The sequence below is a fragment of the Oryzias melastigma genome, linkage group LG9 (genome assembly GCF_002922805.2).
Source record: "Oryzias melastigma strain HK-1 linkage group LG9, ASM292280v2, whole genome shotgun sequence".
In the NCBI taxonomy this organism is placed as follows: Eukaryota; Metazoa; Chordata; class Actinopteri; order Beloniformes; family Adrianichthyidae; genus Oryzias; species Oryzias melastigma.
The window spans coordinates 3,429,703-3,446,945 of record NC_050520.1 but is presented as its reverse complement, the minus strand read 5'-3'; the positions used below and the strand labels follow the sequence as shown (position 1 = coordinate 3,446,945).

Here is a 17,243-nt window from a genome sequence, read left to right as displayed (position 1 = left end):
TTTCATATGAAGACGCGGGCCGCAAATCATCATCCTGCGGGCCGCAGATGGCCCGCGGGCCGCGAGTTTGAGACCCCTGTTCTAAACAGTTCTGCCCAGCTCCGATGCAGAGAACCGCGTGTGTCTCGCGCTGAGACTGTGTGCGCGTGAGCGACAGAGTGAGAGGAGGACCCGAGTGAAGTGAGAGGCCACGCCCCCTCTAGCATCTACCAATCAGCACTAGCAGCTACTTTGAATGGGAGCCAGAGAGAGCAGAGAGCGATGAGAGCGCACTGTTTTTCTTGTTTGCATGGCGTCACGTTTTGGGGGGGGCAGTCCTGAAATTTGGGGGGGCATTGCCCCACCTTGCCCATGCCTAGATCCGGCCTTACTTTACAGTGATGAAACTGTGGTCTCTGAGGTTCAGCAGCTGAGCTGCACATGTGCAGGTTTTGTATGAAGTTGATATGGCGATCTCCGCGGTTCGAGGAGCATGTGTTGAAATGTTATTCTGCCTTAATAAATGTGCCAGTCCTGCACAAAAGTGAAGACACTCTTTGTTTCTCATCCATGCCAAGAGGATACGAAAGCAGCACCGTTCCCTCCATCCCTCTACAAGTCAACATATTTTTGTGAAATTTATTGAAATGCCAAATGATACACAAAGCATCAAATGGTGGTGCACAAGAAGTGGCAGAGGTAAACAAAAATGTAAAAATTATAAATATGAAAAATATATGGGCTACATATCAATACTAACACAATTCCTTCACGTGTAGCCAGTTTCTTTGTTTTATTTTATCTTATCTAGCATATATATAGATAGATTGATATGTTTCTTTTTAAATTTTTTTCAACAAAAATGTACGGGACAGAGATAAATGATCAGGTAAACAAAGAATCCCATGAAATACACTTGAAAACTTGCTCCGTTGTGACAAGCCATCCCTCTGCCGGAATTTGCCTTCCTTCTCCAAACACACACTGTGTTGAAGTAGAAAAAAAATGAAGAAAAAAAACCGTGACTTATGAACGTGACTCTGTTGTAGAAGCTTGTAACAACGGACATTTATAAAGTATTTTTTCTACTACAAATTATCGGGTCGAGGGGGTGGGGGTGGGGACAGATTCTGACAGCCTGGATCAGCAGCGGCCTGACAGAATCCGTGCTCTCTCTTGTTTTGGGTACGCTAGAATATATGGTTTAAAAAAAGAAAAGCTGAAACATATCAGCAAACTCCCCAAATCTGTTATAATCATTCAACTTCTTTGTTCACTCATCTGGACAAAATATGAGTCTAACGAAACAAATCAACGAGGTCTGAGAGCGGGGAGACGCATTCTGGAAGGGGGACGCACCTTAGCAAGAGATCCAACTAAGTTGTGCGTGCGCGCTCCCGCGACAGAGGATGCACTTCTCTGCAAACACCTCGTTCTCAGCATAACACCGGCGGTGACAGGGTTAACGGTCACGTGATCTCGATGGTATTATCAACCCGAGGCAGTGTGGAGTCAGAGAAGTCTGTCTCAAGGGAACAAAGGCGGCGGTCAATTTGAGAAGCAGTGGCACCATGTTCATGCACCGCACAGGCGGAGCAGCGCTGAGGCTCCAGCTGAGGATTCCCGCCTCTCTGCTTGTGTGCGTCCTCGCGCTGCACTGTCTTCCCCGCGTGGTGTGTCCTCCAGCGCGCAAGCTGAGCACTTACAGAGCGTCACCGGTGAGTCCGAGGAAGGTTTTCCACTGCCACTGCCGACTTCAGAATTGCTGGATATAAATTTCTAGAATTTCGTTCTCCTATTTGAAGATGTTTTTAGATTTCCCTCTAAGTCACTGACTGGCGCTTCAGGACGTGTTTTCTGACTTTGGCTCCAAAAACAAACTTATCTTTCTTTTGTTTGATGCGGTTGACGCACTTCTTTCAGGTATATGCTTCTCAACAAGCAGCAGCATCCAACTGTTCTTCTCAAATTCACATCAGCTAATGTGCACGTGACGTGGACTGGGTTTATTGGTATTAGGAAATCGTTGTTTATGCTTATGTATGGTGGCCCTGCAGTGAAAATCACACCAACAAATTGCTCAAGGCAAAACGTCACAACTTAAAAAAGCTAAATTGAACATTTAAGGTGGTTTAAATTACCTCCATTATAAGATTCAAGAAAACTATTTACAACTAGTGCAACTTAGAGCTTGAGATTTTTGTCATTCAATTACTTACAATGGAAAAAAAGAGAAACTCTCTTAAGGATAAAGCCACATATATGTTTACTTAAAGGTGCCCTACCATGATTTTCTTCAGCCTTTTATTTACCTAGATCCATATGTATATGATCATATATTACCTTTGGACCAGTAAAAACCAAGTTATTTATGAAATATGAGTCATTTTTTTTGGACCGTTTTAATACAGGGAAGTAAAACGACTTGATTTCTGAGCCTCCGCCTTTCATTCCTTGTTGGTCCCGCCCATTTCACGATGTCAACCTTGAAGCCACCTATCCAGCGTGAACAAAATTTGTAAACAAAACTAAGAAAGCTGGATGGGTCTGCAAAATCTTGTTAGGATCTTTCCCTTTTTCAAACTTTGTTCCTATGATGGATTTTGAGCGCCTGTATGAAGGCCAGGTTCAACACTGCTGGTTTGAGGAATCCGTCATGATAGTCACTGGGGAAACAACAGGTACACACGCTAAAAGACATGTCGGTAGAATCAATGTGGATCGGGTTAAAAGTTGTTTTATTGCGCATTAATTCATCCGACCACATTTGAATGAGTTTCCGTGTCTCATCGTTGTGGTTTTATGACATTGTTTCTAAGAGTATTCTGTTGGAACTACAATAGAGCTTTAAGATGACGTCACGGCAGCAGCCCGCGCACGTGCCGCGTAACGAGACACAGAAAACAGAGTTATATGTTTTTTAGTGTTAAAATAAAGTTCAGTTGGATGCATTATTTCCTTTTGGATAACAAGACAATCTAATGCTCTACATTTGTCTGCGGCTCACTGATCACCTCATTTCTAACGTGTTTACATTACGCAACTGTGTACGTTGGCCGTGTTGGTTCAGTTGTTCCGCTCTCGGTTTGTTTCATAACCAGATTGAGGAATCTCAGAGTGAACTGAAGGTCAGTCCGATTTGAAACGAAGTGAGACTACATTTAAAAAATGGATCAGAGAGCCGTTCCTGGTACAGGAAGGTAGTTCTCTCCTGCCGCAGCTCAACAGAGAAGGTGGGTGTGTGTTGGTTGTCGTCTGGGGGCGGAGCTTGCAGCACAGACTCTTCCTGGAGGGAGCAGCTCACATCGATCTTACATCAGCACGTTTCCACCCGCTCGTTTTCGTGGGTATGGGAGGGGCGGCTGCAGACAGCAGGTTTGTAGAGGATTACTCTTAAATGCATGAACGGAACATAATTCCACTTTAGGGTTCTTTATAGTGAGGAATGATCAGTAAAATGCATTTAAAACCTCAAAAAGTAGAATTTTCATGGTAGGGCCCCTTTAAAGTTTAAAAATACAAATATCACAAATTGACCTACTAAATACACTATGTGCCACAACAATTAAGAAGTGCTTCTAATATGAATCTTACAAAAGATTTATACCAGGGGTCTTAAACTCAATTTATCTGGGGGCCGCTGGGGGCAGAGTCTGGGTGAGGCCGGGCTGCATCAGGATTTCCACAAGAAAAGCGCTGATAAAACATTCCAGTTCTAAAACAGTTCTCAAATATCTTTATTTCTAACACAAAATAATGAATTTAATTAATTAAATTCATTCATTTTCCAGACCGCTTTGTCCCTTTCGGGGTCGCTGGGGTGCCGTAGCCTAACCCGGCTACTGATGGGCGAGGGCGAGGTCCACCCTGGACAGGTCTCCAGTCTGTCACAGAGCCTCAATCACACACATTCACTCTCACATTCACACCTAGGGGCAATTTAGAGTCACCAATTAACCTATGAAGCATGTTTCTGGACGGTGGGAGGAAGCCGGAGTCCCCGGTGAAAACCCACGCATGCACGGGGAGAACATGCAAACTCCACACAGAAAGGTCCCAGCTGGGATTCGAACCGGGGCCTTCTTGCTGTGAGGCAAGAGCGCTAACCACTGCCGTAATTAATAAAAAAAAAACAAATTAGAAAATCAATCATTAATAAACAAATAAAATAATAACAATGATCATACAGCAGATACAGACGACTGAAGAAACCACATATTGACTGACTGACTGACTAGAACAGTGTTTCTCCAAGGGTGGGGCGTGCCCACTGGAGGGAATGTGAATAAAAACATGTTTACATTAGTTATGGATATTGTGCATAATCCTACATAGTAATTTAAAATAAATTTAATTTAGCAAAAACAACCTAAAAATGCATTTGGTAGCAGAAAGAGCCACTGTTTACAGTGAACCAAAGAACTGAATCTGTGAGAAAAGACAGAATTCATCACTACTGTGGAGGGAAACAAGGAAAGACTTGTTTTTACTTTGTCTGAACATTTTGGAAGTATTCTTAAAAAAAAAAATAGAAAAATTAATAAAACAGATTATTTAGAAGTTTTTTTTAAATTATTCTTTAATGATAATACAATATTTTGAGGAGATATCCGTTTAACTTGAGCAAATTAACTAATGATGCTGATGATATTTGCAGCAGAAAGTTGTGGGGGGGGGGGCGTGAAAGAATAAGTTCTTCATGGGTGGGCGTAAGAGAAAATAATTGAAAAACACTGGTCTATTTTTATTCAGTTTCAAATGTCTAATAACAGCTCCTCTTTCATTTTTGTGCTGAGAGTAGCGTGCTCACTGAGATTCTGCTTGCGCGTGCATCACTCACGAACATGGAAGTAGTCAGTCTCTCTCGCGAGGACTTTTTCTGCTCGTGGAGGAGGAAAAAGCGCTTGCGAGGGTCTGATTTGTCTTCGCGGAATGTTTGATGTGTGCGCGGAGATTTCTTATCTCTAAATGGAATTTTGACATAAATAAAACTCCATATGTGTCGCCCAATTATTCTATGTGAGACATCCACAGACGAAGCTGCTAGCTCTTCCCACATCAGAAACACACTTTTTGATAATTCAAGATAATTGCTTCAAGCATCAATTCATTTGCTTTAAGATAATTTGTGCTTTAAACCCATAAGAGATCAAACTTTCTACCAAAGTTTTTCTTTCCATATAAAATCTGTTCATTCTGGAGGTAGAGTTGAACAAACAAGACGTCTTCAGGTCAACAGGGATGTAAAAAGTACATAGTTTATCATCTATGTACATCTCAGTCATCAATTTATAAATGTACCTAATCTAAATTAAATACATGCTATTTAAATAATCCTCACTTTAAAAAAAATTCTATTTTATGTTTCTTTTCTTTTTTTTGTTGTTTTTTCTCCTCTCTGTCCTCAGCAGTCTTACACTGCTGGGTTTTGTTATTTTAGTTTGGGTTGGATCTTGGTAGTCTTAGTTTGCAGGCTTTGTTTATTTGTTTTCTTTAGGTTGTTTTGGTTAAGCAGTCATTATCAGGAGCTGCTGACTCTGACGGTCAGCATGGCTGGATCAGCAGTCTCCATGACTTATTCAATGTTTGGAGCCACCATGGATAGACAAAAGAGACACATGTGGATCTGGAGCTCCAGGTTGCAGACCCCTGATCTATACCAATACTTTTTTCAGTTTGTTTGAGATATGTATCCATAATTTGTTGTGATAAACTAAAGTGGTTTAATTTGAAAATAGTTTGAGCTTCAGATGAGTGTTAGACTGAAAAATACCCCCAATTACCTGTGTTTGATTTAGGGGTGTAACAGATCACAAAACTCACGGTTCGGATCGTGTCACGGTTTTAAAGTCATGGTTCAGATATTTTTTTAGATCAGTAAAAAGGGAAAAAAGAACAATAGAAAAAAATTTGAAGACCCAGCAAACATTTCAGTATAGTTTACCTTTAGGCTGAATTGGTGGACACCATGTGAGTTTGTCCACGGGTTCCATGGTGGCCCCACTTGTGTTTGCCCACACTGGCTTGAGTGGGCACTCAAGTCTGGCTCGCTGGGCAGTAGAGCTCGCTAACTGGCTACGCTGTCCACCGAGCGGCTTGTTAGCATAGGGACCCACTGAGTCCCTACCTAAGCCAATGTAGGCAAAACACAGAAAGGGCCACCATGGAACCCGTGGAGAAACCCACCTGGGGCCCACCAATTCAGTCCAAAGGAAGGCCATATTGGGCCCACATTGAAAAGTTCACTGGGGATAAAAGCCGAAAATTACTTTTTTGAAAAGCTTTAAAACATATATTTGAGAAACTATATACTGTATAAAGTACTTCATAGCATAAATATACATTCACAGATCCTTGAACTTTGAACATCCAAATTAAATCTTAAATAAAAAAGATAAAATCAAACTTTCATTGTTTTGGTATTAATTGTAGAACTGAAACTAACTGTGGCAACATTTAAATATTTCTAATAACTATTATTCGTAGTACATGTGCAGGATAGACACTGCACACTGGCCCGCTTTCCAAGTTATTTTTTAACCCTTTTGGCATGCCATACTGACTTCTCCTGCGGCGTATTACTGAAACAGAGCAGCGTCTTCGGGACAGACAATGCCCCTCCCCAGGAGGTCTGAACCCAGACATTGAGACGTGCACCAATCCTTTTATTTAGCTCTTCAAAATAAATATTAATCAGGTTCCATGATTCCAAATATTGCAGTAAGAGGATTTACTGGTACTTTCCTACCCATAGCATGTGAAAGAAAATCAAAAACAGAGTTCCAAAAAGTTGTTAATTTCTAACATTGAAAATATAGATGTGATAGAGTACTTGGATCCTTCAAACATTTGACACGTAAGTCTGATTTATCCTTATAAATCCTCTTCAGCTTAGTAGGAGAAAGATAAAGTCTGGCGTTTATTGAACCACTATGAATATTTTACATGGAAACCTTCCACTCAACCTCCGTCAGCTCCACTCCCAACTCTAACTAAATATTTTTATATTATAAAATTTTCCTCACTTTTCATTTTGGTGATGCTGTTTTAGGCAAAATCAAAAAGCCAATGCCATTTTTATAGAGCCTTTATCAAGCTGTTATTAATCCTTTAAAGTCCCCCCTCTGATAAAAATCCTGTTTTTTTAGTTTTTAACATGTCTGTGTGTCATTTTCCTTTTGAACAAATGTAATAAGTAGGGCTGTCAGATTTGTCGCGTTAAAAACACATTAATCTGACATGTGCATGGCGCCGACATTTTTTTTGATGCATTAATCGCGGATTTTCTCATACGTGCCTTTCCATACCGTGCGCCCAGGCGTACCTCCTCTAACTCACCGGCTGTTCTCACTAGATCACGGGCGGGTCTCCAACCACCGAGCTGCTAGCTAGAACCGGCCCGGCGCTAGGACACGGAGAGCTCCTGCACCCTAACCCGGCTCCGGTTCGCTTCTGGTGGTACGCGCGCCGCGTCCCAAGAGCTGTGGACCCCTGACGTTCCGAACAGCAAGCGCACCGGGGGACGTTTTAAATGTTCTGGAGGTTTAAGCGTGATCCAACCCCAGCATAGCTGTCTGTCTGCCGGCATATTCATTATGAGCTCCGCTGGACACGTCGCCGCATCGAGCTGCAGCCAGAGATTGCGGCGGCAGTAACAGACTGCGGCCAAATTTTGACTTGAGGGCCGCTGTGGGCTAAACTCCGGCTTCCTTTGTCCGACGCGCGTTCCAACAAAACAACTCCAAAGCGTCCGTCTGCTGCGATATGTTTATTGTCTTTATCTGCAGGTTTCCAGTCCATACAGTCCAAATGAAAAACAAAAAACGAACAATCCAGCTGTGACAGACTTTTTATAGCCAAATTAGCGCGTTCAACAAATTATATGACCACAGCCAGGGGTTCACCCCACTTCCTCATCCATGCATGATCCCCAGGTGACAAGTGAGCACCTTTCACAACTCTGTGACGTGTGCACTGACAGTGACACGCCCACAACCAGGCTGACGCCGCTAAGCTACACCCGTGTCACCTCATTATGGCTCCTACAACAGACTGTCAAACTATCCACAGTGTATCCCGCTTTTCTCGGTCTTCAATGTTTTAAAAAAACAAAAGTTAATTGGAAATGATAAATCTCTATTTCATTTATTACTGTAGTTCAGCAGAGGAGGAAAATATTTGGTCCTGATAAAAAATGAACATGAAAGTGTTATGGAAATTTAATTTTTGATGTTTTTTATTTTATTTTACTGAATGTTGATTGAAGTTTTGAATTTAAAATGCCTTTCATTTGCACTTGGGCTTTTATTAGGCATTTTATGTTACAGCCTTTTATTGTTAAGAAAGTTTATCTCCATACAATGTTACAAAATAAAGTATTTCTGATGAAAACTATAAATTTTGCCATTCTTGTTTTCATAATTAATGTAAAACTGCTAAATTCCACGAAGCACACATTTTTTTCCTTAAAAAAAGGGCCACATTTTAATTTGCGATTAATCGCGAGTTAACTATGGACAATGTGATTAATCGCGATTAAAATTTTAATCGCCTGACAGCTCTAGTAATAAGAAATCATTTTGTTTTTTCATTTCTGAGTATTTCTCCTTTTAAATCAATCAAACTGTCTTGGACAGACTCTGTTTGAATGAATGATCTTCTTTCATCAACAGCTCTGCTGCACATGCACTAAACCCTCATCTGTTCCTAGTGTCTAGTTCAGGTTCTGGAGAAGAGAAGATGGTATCTTCACATTGACTGCAGTCAAATGAGCCGCCGTTCACATTTCTGTGGTCAAATCAGCATCACTGGATTTTTGGTGTGAGTTTCATCCAATACTTATGGTAGCAGGACTGAGAACGCTGGAAAATCTCCACCAGACTCCACGGAGCTTCTTGATGTGACCACGGAAATGTGAACGGCGGCTCCTTTGACCGCAGTTGGAAAGGATTGTAAATCAATGAAAGAGCATTTTGATGTTAGCTTTGATTATTTTATCAAGAACTCTGAGAAACCAATGATTGAATGTATTGATCACAGTCAATAAACATTGGAGAATTAGCTAAAAGAGTCTTTGGTGAACTGGAAGGAGAAAGAATCAGGATTTTGGAGGAAGTTCTGTCCATGAAGATCTTCACTTCCTCGTCCAGCTGACATCTGGATCAGAACCATACGGCTGGACATTACCCAGATTGATGGATGTTTTATCTAGGAGGGTGAAAATTTACGCTAGTGAGTCGCAGTGCTATCATAAGTCAGCCGTTGCAGTAAACAGCAATAAAATCTATACCTTCTTATGTGTGAGAATTTCGAGTTGCAGAGCTGCAACTGACTGATGAAGCCACTTGCAAGAGTGGTGAAATGTTTCAACAAAGAACAAATGAAGTCCACTTGGTGTGATTCAACTTCAAGACATTGTCACCTAGATGAACGAGAACCTTCACTGACAGTTTTAGAAATAAACAGCACTTTCTTGTAGGGCTGGGCGATAAAACGATAATTATCGTTATCGCGATATTACCTTTTTTCGATAGTGAAATGAGACTATTGCGATAAACTTTCGTGTTAAATAACACGGGAGAAACCCCCGGAAGAGCCGCGCTTCCTCTTCTTACGGAGCGGCTGATTCTAGGAGCCCAGACTGAGAGCGGGGGGGACGGAGGCCCCGAATGATGACAAAAGGACAAAACAGAAAACACTATTTCAGTAAACCAATAACCAATATATAATCGCAAATACTTTTATTTTTAATGTCAAGGTAACGATGTTTATGTATTTTGATTTGGAAACGTCGTCACCGGACCCCCCTCCTCTAAATTTAAAATGGTTCGGTCCGACCGGATTATTCCTCCGCAGCTGTTTGTTACCGACAGATCCACAGAGTGTGAGGGAGAGAAGACACGCTTTAAAATCAAGAGTTTAAAACCTGATTTAGAGGAGAACCTCCATGAAAACAGAAAAAAGGAGACAGTCTGTCTATTGCTGCGGGTCACGTGTCACGCGGGGCTGAAAGAGGAGAGACTGTGCATGCTAGTAACAGCCGCGCGCAGGGGGGCGTGGACTCGATTGTGGCTGTGGAGTTTAGAGTTTGAGGGTTTTGTTAAAATATTAACCAAAATCTTTTGTATAGAGCTTCGAATTAGAATAATTTGTTGTTTTATTGTGTATCAATAATGAATTTCTTAGTTACATTTGTTCCGTTTATGCTCATTTCTTAATGAGGTGATCTAATAATAGTAAAATAAACTTGTTTGATCAATCCTCCAACATGTACACATGTCAGATGACTGAGTGAAATGATGATTAAATCTATTATCAGAACTGTTTATTTTAAGATTAAGTTTACATTTTATTATCTTCTGCTGCACAGCAGTACCTGTAGTTTATGTTCAGAAGAAATTAGAAAATAATATAAAAATAACTGCAATATATTTGCTGCTTTAGAACAATGTTTTTAAGACTTAATTTTAATTTGAAAGAAACTTCTATGTGCTGCAGTCAGATTAAATTAAATCAGAAATTCTCTACAGCCTATTGAAAACCACCGTTATTGTTTAACTATTGTGTACATTATGTATATGTACAATATTTATTAGAAATATTTAAATGTTCCTCACAGTTAGTTTCAATACTACAGTTAATAAAAAAAAATAATGAAAGTTTAATTTGAACTAACTAAGATTTTAGGGGGGGGGGGCAAAGTTAAGGTGTAAAAATCTGAAGTCGTAAATCTCTGCAATAAAGATTACTTTGATTATTTGATTGATATCGTTTTTAATATCGTTATCGCACAAAATGAAAAAAGCGATATCGCAATATGAAAATTCCCATATCGCCCAGCCCTACTTTCTTGGTTAAGACACATGTGTTCTTTATTTGCTCAAACTGGAAAAAAATGTGGTTAAAATCGAACAACATTTAGTGTTGAAATATTATTTCTTAATTTACCAAAAGAAAAACACTTTCTTCAGTAAAATCAACTAAATGAGATACAGTTGCAGTGCTTAATGCTCTGATAGTTAAATAAAATCTTTTATTTCATTAATGTGAAAGGTGTATTCATTTTCAGACCAATTTTTTGAAACCATACGCTTTAAAAAAGATAGTGAAATATTGTCTCTGGTTCAGTCTTGGGATGTCCTGGGTTATGTATTGTATCGTGACACTTGCATTGTGATATGTATTGTACCGCCAGACTCTCGCCAATACACCCTCTTGATATTTACGCTCCAGGGGGATGCTTTGTTCCTGAAACTGTTTGTCATGCCAGAATAAAGCACAAGCTGAGGGTGTGTTATTGAAAGGAGATGTTTTTCAGGCAGGCTTGCACAAACATGCCCCTGTTTGCTCTCTGCTGACAGACCTCCTGCACCACACATCATGTCCTCACTATAACACAAACTGGATGCGTCTGTACTTGAAGAGCCCTACCTCCACCACCACCACACTGTTCCTGGCATAAAGAAATACAGCGTGCTTGTCTTGCCCCTGCTTCACAGGTTCCTAAAACAGTCATGGAAGTGGTTTATTTTCATTCTCCTAAAAATTACAAAGATGGACTAAAGAGGCCTTTTAAAAATAAGCAAAATTATATTTATTTAATTTTTTGTCTGTCTATTTGTTGTTAGTTCTAGTGTTGTGATGCATGATAAGCCCAATACAGCTTTGCTCTCTTTTGAGTAATACTTCCTTGTCTCAAAAATAAGTTTTTCCTTGTTAATTTGCTGAATAAAATTGGACCCAGGGTCACAGGCATGTACATCAAGTCACAAAACATTTTCAGCAATGTGCCCATGTTTACTCACTTCCACCAGAGAGAAGTCAGGAATAAAACATGGCTCAGCTATGGAGAACAATCAGGCACAGCCTACATGTTTTATAAACGACTGGAATTCCTATTTTTTTAGCACTACTTTATTAAGTTTTTTGGTGTTTGGGTGTTTGACAGGAGCAAAAGTCTATTTAAGGTTGTGGGAAAAGGGGAAATAGGTTTAAGGAAACATATACGTGCCCAGTTTAGAAACAAAATTCAAAATAAGAGAAGTGAAAGAAAAACACTCCAAAAACAAAGAAATGCCCAAAATTAACGCTCGCTAGGCGCTAAATAAGACCAAATTTACTGTTTGAGGAGTTAAGCTTTAAACAACATTTGCCACGACTAATAAAAGTTTAGACTTAATTAAGCTTGTCTTGTTAATTAGTCCATTGGTGGATTATGACCACGACTCCAAAATTCTCATTCCTGTAAGTGTGTAACAACCTCAAATAAGAATGAGCCTATTATTATTATTTTTATTATTAGAATGTACACCTGAGTTGTTCAGTTTGGGTCTGTGTGCACGTAGCCTGTGCACACTCGTCCGATACTGGCACCAGGTGAAAAAAGTCTGTTAAAATCCTTCAACACGAGCTTTAGCTCCTTTAGCTACAGCCTTTAGGCTACATTTTTTGTCTACTGTAACTTTTCAATTGTTAACGTGGTTAAAGTAATTCCAGCGGATTCTAAAGCGAAGTAGAGCAGCCTCGCACTGATACGCAGCACTGCGCAGTTGTGAAGTGTTTGCGTAATCCATGTTTGTCAGCGGATACTGCTGCAGAGAAAAGCAGCTTTGTGCTGTAGCACTATCATTGACTGTATATGTCTATGATATCAGCGCTCTACGTTAGTAATACTTTATATATTGGAGCAAAGCACAATAGAAAAGCCGCTTTTTCCTCCCATCAGAATCAGCTGATTAACGGTGATCTTGTCAACGGTAGAAGATTTATGGTAAGTCAAAAAGCTTATTAGTTTGGTGTCAGTGCAACACTATTGGTGTTTTAGGGTTAACTACGGTGGCCCTGACGGTTAGATCACATTAAAAAATTCATCAACGAAATATATTACGAAGATCACAATAGCTGTGTTTCCGTTACACAGATGTGCAAAACTTTATAAAAATTCTAAAAATGTCGAAGAAACACAATTTCACAAAGACACAGCTTTCATAAAATCAAAATTATGCAAATAAACACAAAACAACTAATTAATAAGTTATTAACAACACTGTGACGGATGAGAACAACTACTGTTTTAATTAGATTCAATCATGGGAAGCATTACGTCGCGCGTGCAGCACTCGCGCAGTATTAAAAAAACATTCAATAATGAAGCATCTGGACCCTTTTTTTCTGTGTGAAAACACAACAAGGTCAATTGAAGTTTCTGTCATGGCATTCATTCTCATCTGTCAAAAGAAACATCTGTCTTATTCAGGCTGCAAAAACACGACTGCAGATTAAGCGATGTGGAAATCTTGGTTGAGGAGGAGCTGTGGATCCAATGATTCTGTGTGATGCCCGAAGTTTCATTGCATTTCGATACGCCCTAAAAACCACCTCCTCGCCTTAACATGTTTTTGATAAATGCCAGTTTTTTTCAAAATTTCTGTTTCCATTAAGATCATTTATTATCGAAAATCCAATTTACGCAATTGCATAATTAATGGAAACGCAGCCAATGGCAATCAAAAATATAAAAATCAAATAATAAACAAAGTTTCAGAAATCAAAATTCCACAAAACAATTCCATAAAATAAGAAAAAGGATTAAAAAACAAAAATACAGTTCATAACACAAAATGAAGTGTTAAAAAATGAAGCAAAGAAACATCCCTAACTGTATGATGACGTTTGTCCATCATTTTGACAGACAGCATGTTAAACCTAAAACTTAAAATTCTCCTCGGGGCACCACTTTCGTAACGAAGGAAAAATAATACTAATTAATGATCAGCTGTTACCTCTAATCAATAAAGTAATAATCAATTAATCAGACTCTCAAATTTAGGCATTTTGTACCCTTTGAATTGAAAAGAAAGAATGGATCGTAACCACGTTGTTTTTTTTTGAATATTTATTAAATAACATGAGGTTAAACAAGCAGAAATACTGGACATAAAAGCAAGGTTTTGAAAAGCAATAAAGATATCCAAAGATATATATGAAAAAATAAAAATGAATTATGGAAAAAATGAATTAAAATGAGGCAAAGATGTTACTTTGGCAAAATCTAACTCTGACCACAAACAGTGACTAGCTAAGCTCAGAGGTACTTCTCACCAAACGGCCTGAAGATCCAGTTCCGTTCGTAATGAAGCTCAAAGACGTGAGTTTGTCTAGCATCAGTGTCAGTTTTTGGACTGCATCTCCTATAATGCATTAGGTTAAAGTTTCAGCACTTCTGCCCTATTTACAAAAATAAAATGATTTATTCACCCAAAAATAAATTCCATCTAATTTAAGGATGAATTTCTGACGAGTAACGTCATACAATCAGAAGAAAGCCAACGCAGCCCTATATCTCCGCCCACAATTGTCAAAAGTAATTTTCCACAGAAAGTTTCCTGCAAGCAGAGACTGAAACCCCCAGAGCGAACGTGACAAAATGTTGCTCATGCGCGCGCTCCCTGAGATTCTGCGAGTGCGCACGAATTACCTGCCCGATGGAGCAGCTCACGCACGCTGAAGTAGACAGTCTCTTGTGCGCAATGACTTTTTCTGTTTCGTGGGAGGATTAAACACGAGCGTGCAGAGAAGTGCTCCCGGGTCTGAATTATCCACAAGGAATGTTATTTCTGCGTGGAGGTTTGACTAATTAGGTCCGTTGTTTCATTTAATTAATCAGTATTTTTGTCAAAAATGGCTCAGCAGTGACAGAAAATTGCTGTGAATGCTTTGTTAGTTTGTTGTTATTTACAAAGTTCTTAATTAGTCACAGTAATACCGTATAGCAAGGTCAAATGTGGAGGAATATTGACAACATTAAAATCTGAATACCGCCCAAGCCTAGTATAGGGTGCCTAAAAGTCTGGAGGGGAACTGTTATCTGTGAAATAGCTATCCACAGAGAGTTTTTCTTGTTAGTGCCACCTAACTGCTTTCTTCTCTGATAGGGGGCTGGGGTCGGTTACAGAACAAGTCTAACAATCACAGGGTATGTCTAAACGTAAACTATTATATTTTTCCAGAAAGCTACACACAACCATATTTTAACAATCTGTAATCTTCATAGAGAAAATAAATCCAAATCCAATTCAAAAATTAAACCACTAAATCAGGAATCGTCTTTTGAGACGTTGGAGAGCTTCAGCTCCACACTCAGAGATCTTCTTAGTCATTAATAATGCTTATTAATGTGTTAAGAAAGCTTGTTAAGGAATCTTATTATTAAGTGTTGCCTAAATATTTTATGACACTCTACTATATTTATAAACATCTCAAATCAGAGATCTTGGACGTCGGAAGTTTTCGGACTCGAATTTTCGGAAGCAGATCGCGAGAATCCAAATATTTGGATACTTGTTACAGTCCTGTTCCACAGCTTGCTTTCTATCTTATTTTTTGTAATCTCATATGTTCATTTTTGTGGACTTTCCTTGAGTGATAGAAGGTTCTTTGTGTTAGGATTGGCGTGGGAATAGCCTCCTAGCTTGTTTACATACTGCAGTCTTCTGCTCCGTGTCAGATGTCTTGAATCCAAAGTGCAGCCAAATAACAGACATAGCCTTGCTAAAAGTGCTTCTTCTTGGGCTGACAGCATTGCTGTATCTTGTCTGTATGTCGTAAAACCTGTGTGTGTGAATCAAAGAACGTAAAGCAAAACGTCCCAAAACCACAAGACAGAGTTTGTTTTTTTTTTTTTTTTTAATGAAGAATCTCTTTTCAATTTGTCTTTATTTTCACTTTTACACATTTTGGTATACACACTGACGAGGCAACACCTGCACAATTTTCTCGGGTTAATTAATGATATATTTGGCGTAATAATTGATTAAATTAGCTTATAGACAATAGAGGAGAAATGCAACGAAAGACACTTCTCTATCGCCCACACAATATATATCATCATATCGCCGAGCACTGGTTGCTTGGCTGAGAATATGCATTTGAACCCCTAGCTCCACACAGAGGATCTTTGTGGTTATTCAAGAAAAAACAACAAATATTCGTGATTCTGTACCCCAAATGTAGTTGAACTTACCCAGGCTCCTTTGAGAGCTTAACACTATCTTGGAAAACGCTGCATGTGGTGAAGACCCATCACTCACACACCAAGGCCACAAGGATCTTTGGTTGAGGAAATCATCATGAATCTTGTATATTTCTCACCGGCAGAATCTGAAACAATTAGATCAGTCAAGACTGTTCAGAACCACAGAAACCAGACCAAAGTGTGATTTAACTTAATTTGTATTTGGTTCAATAGGGACAGATATAAAAACATAAACATACAGCAGAGCAGTAGTCCCATTCCCATACCCGAATGCTTGTCCCTAGATAAGAGTATAGAGTTTGGGTAGCAACTAAAGGTGCATTCACACTGAATGTGATTCATGCGGCAGAAGCAGCTAGCTCTAGTGTTCAATCAATGGTCTAGAAGCGAACTAAGGCGAACTGATGATTTGAGCGATGGGCGCGGCGCAAAAGTCTACCAGCAGCTCAATTTGAGCGACGAGGCACGAATTGGGCAGCACGGCCAATATGTCAATACCTGATGTTTGAGAGGTCGCTGCATCCCATCTCCGAATCAGGATTCAGCATTGGGCATGGGACGTTTTCAGTTACCCGATCAGCAGGTATGATGTTAATCCAAAGCGAGAGTTTTTGTCCTGTCGCAGCGCTGCAGTTCTCTGGCTGCAGCCAGACACACTCACGGACTTTGCGAGCTCCACACGCCGGGAGACAGAGAGCCACTGCGGGGAGTGGGGACTGCGAAGCTGGTAACGGGAACTAAGGATCGCCGTAGCGGGGCGGGCAGCGTGGAGCGAGGACTGGAGACTGGGGTGCGGGCAGCCAGCTTGTCTCTCCTAATCTGTGATATTTTACTTATTTTAGTGGAGACAATAACAAAAGCAAAAAGACCTCTATTTTTCCCAACTCTTGGGTTAATGCGGGACAGCCTTCAAACTCACAGAAACAGCGAAAGCGGCTGTTATACAGACACGCTCCCAGAGTGAGGTTAAAACCCTGTAACCCCTCAAATTAGCTCATCACATGTTTGACAGGTGAAAAAACGATGCTTTGACGACCAAATTATTCGTAGACTATTTTAATAGTCGATTAGTCGCCGATTAGTCAAAAAATCGCGGCAGCCCTACCATGCAGCGGCCACAGGAGGGGGGCAACTGGTACAACTAGTACATCTTAAAATGGTCAAGAAATAATCCAGAAAATAACTCATGGATGGATTTGGAACAGGAGTTATGTGGAAAGATCAAACTGTC

At 39.9% G+C, this 17,243-nt stretch overlaps 1 protein-coding gene across 2 annotated transcripts in view; it reads left to right on the top strand.

Moving 5' to 3' along the window:
• The first annotated feature begins 1,330 nt into the window (after positions 1 to 1,330).
• LOC112148611 (stromelysin-3) overlaps positions 1,331 to 17,243 on the top strand; it is a 131,725-nt gene continuing 115,812 nt past the window's right edge. For both annotated transcript variants that reach the window (XM_024275854.2, XM_036213427.1), the window contains exon 1: positions 1,331 to 1,697. In XM_024275854.2, coding sequence (XP_024131622.1) covers positions 1,551 to 1,697 — 147 coding nt within the window. In that variant the 5' untranslated portion in view covers positions 1,331 to 1,550. The remainder of the gene's footprint in view (positions 1,698 to 17,243) is intronic.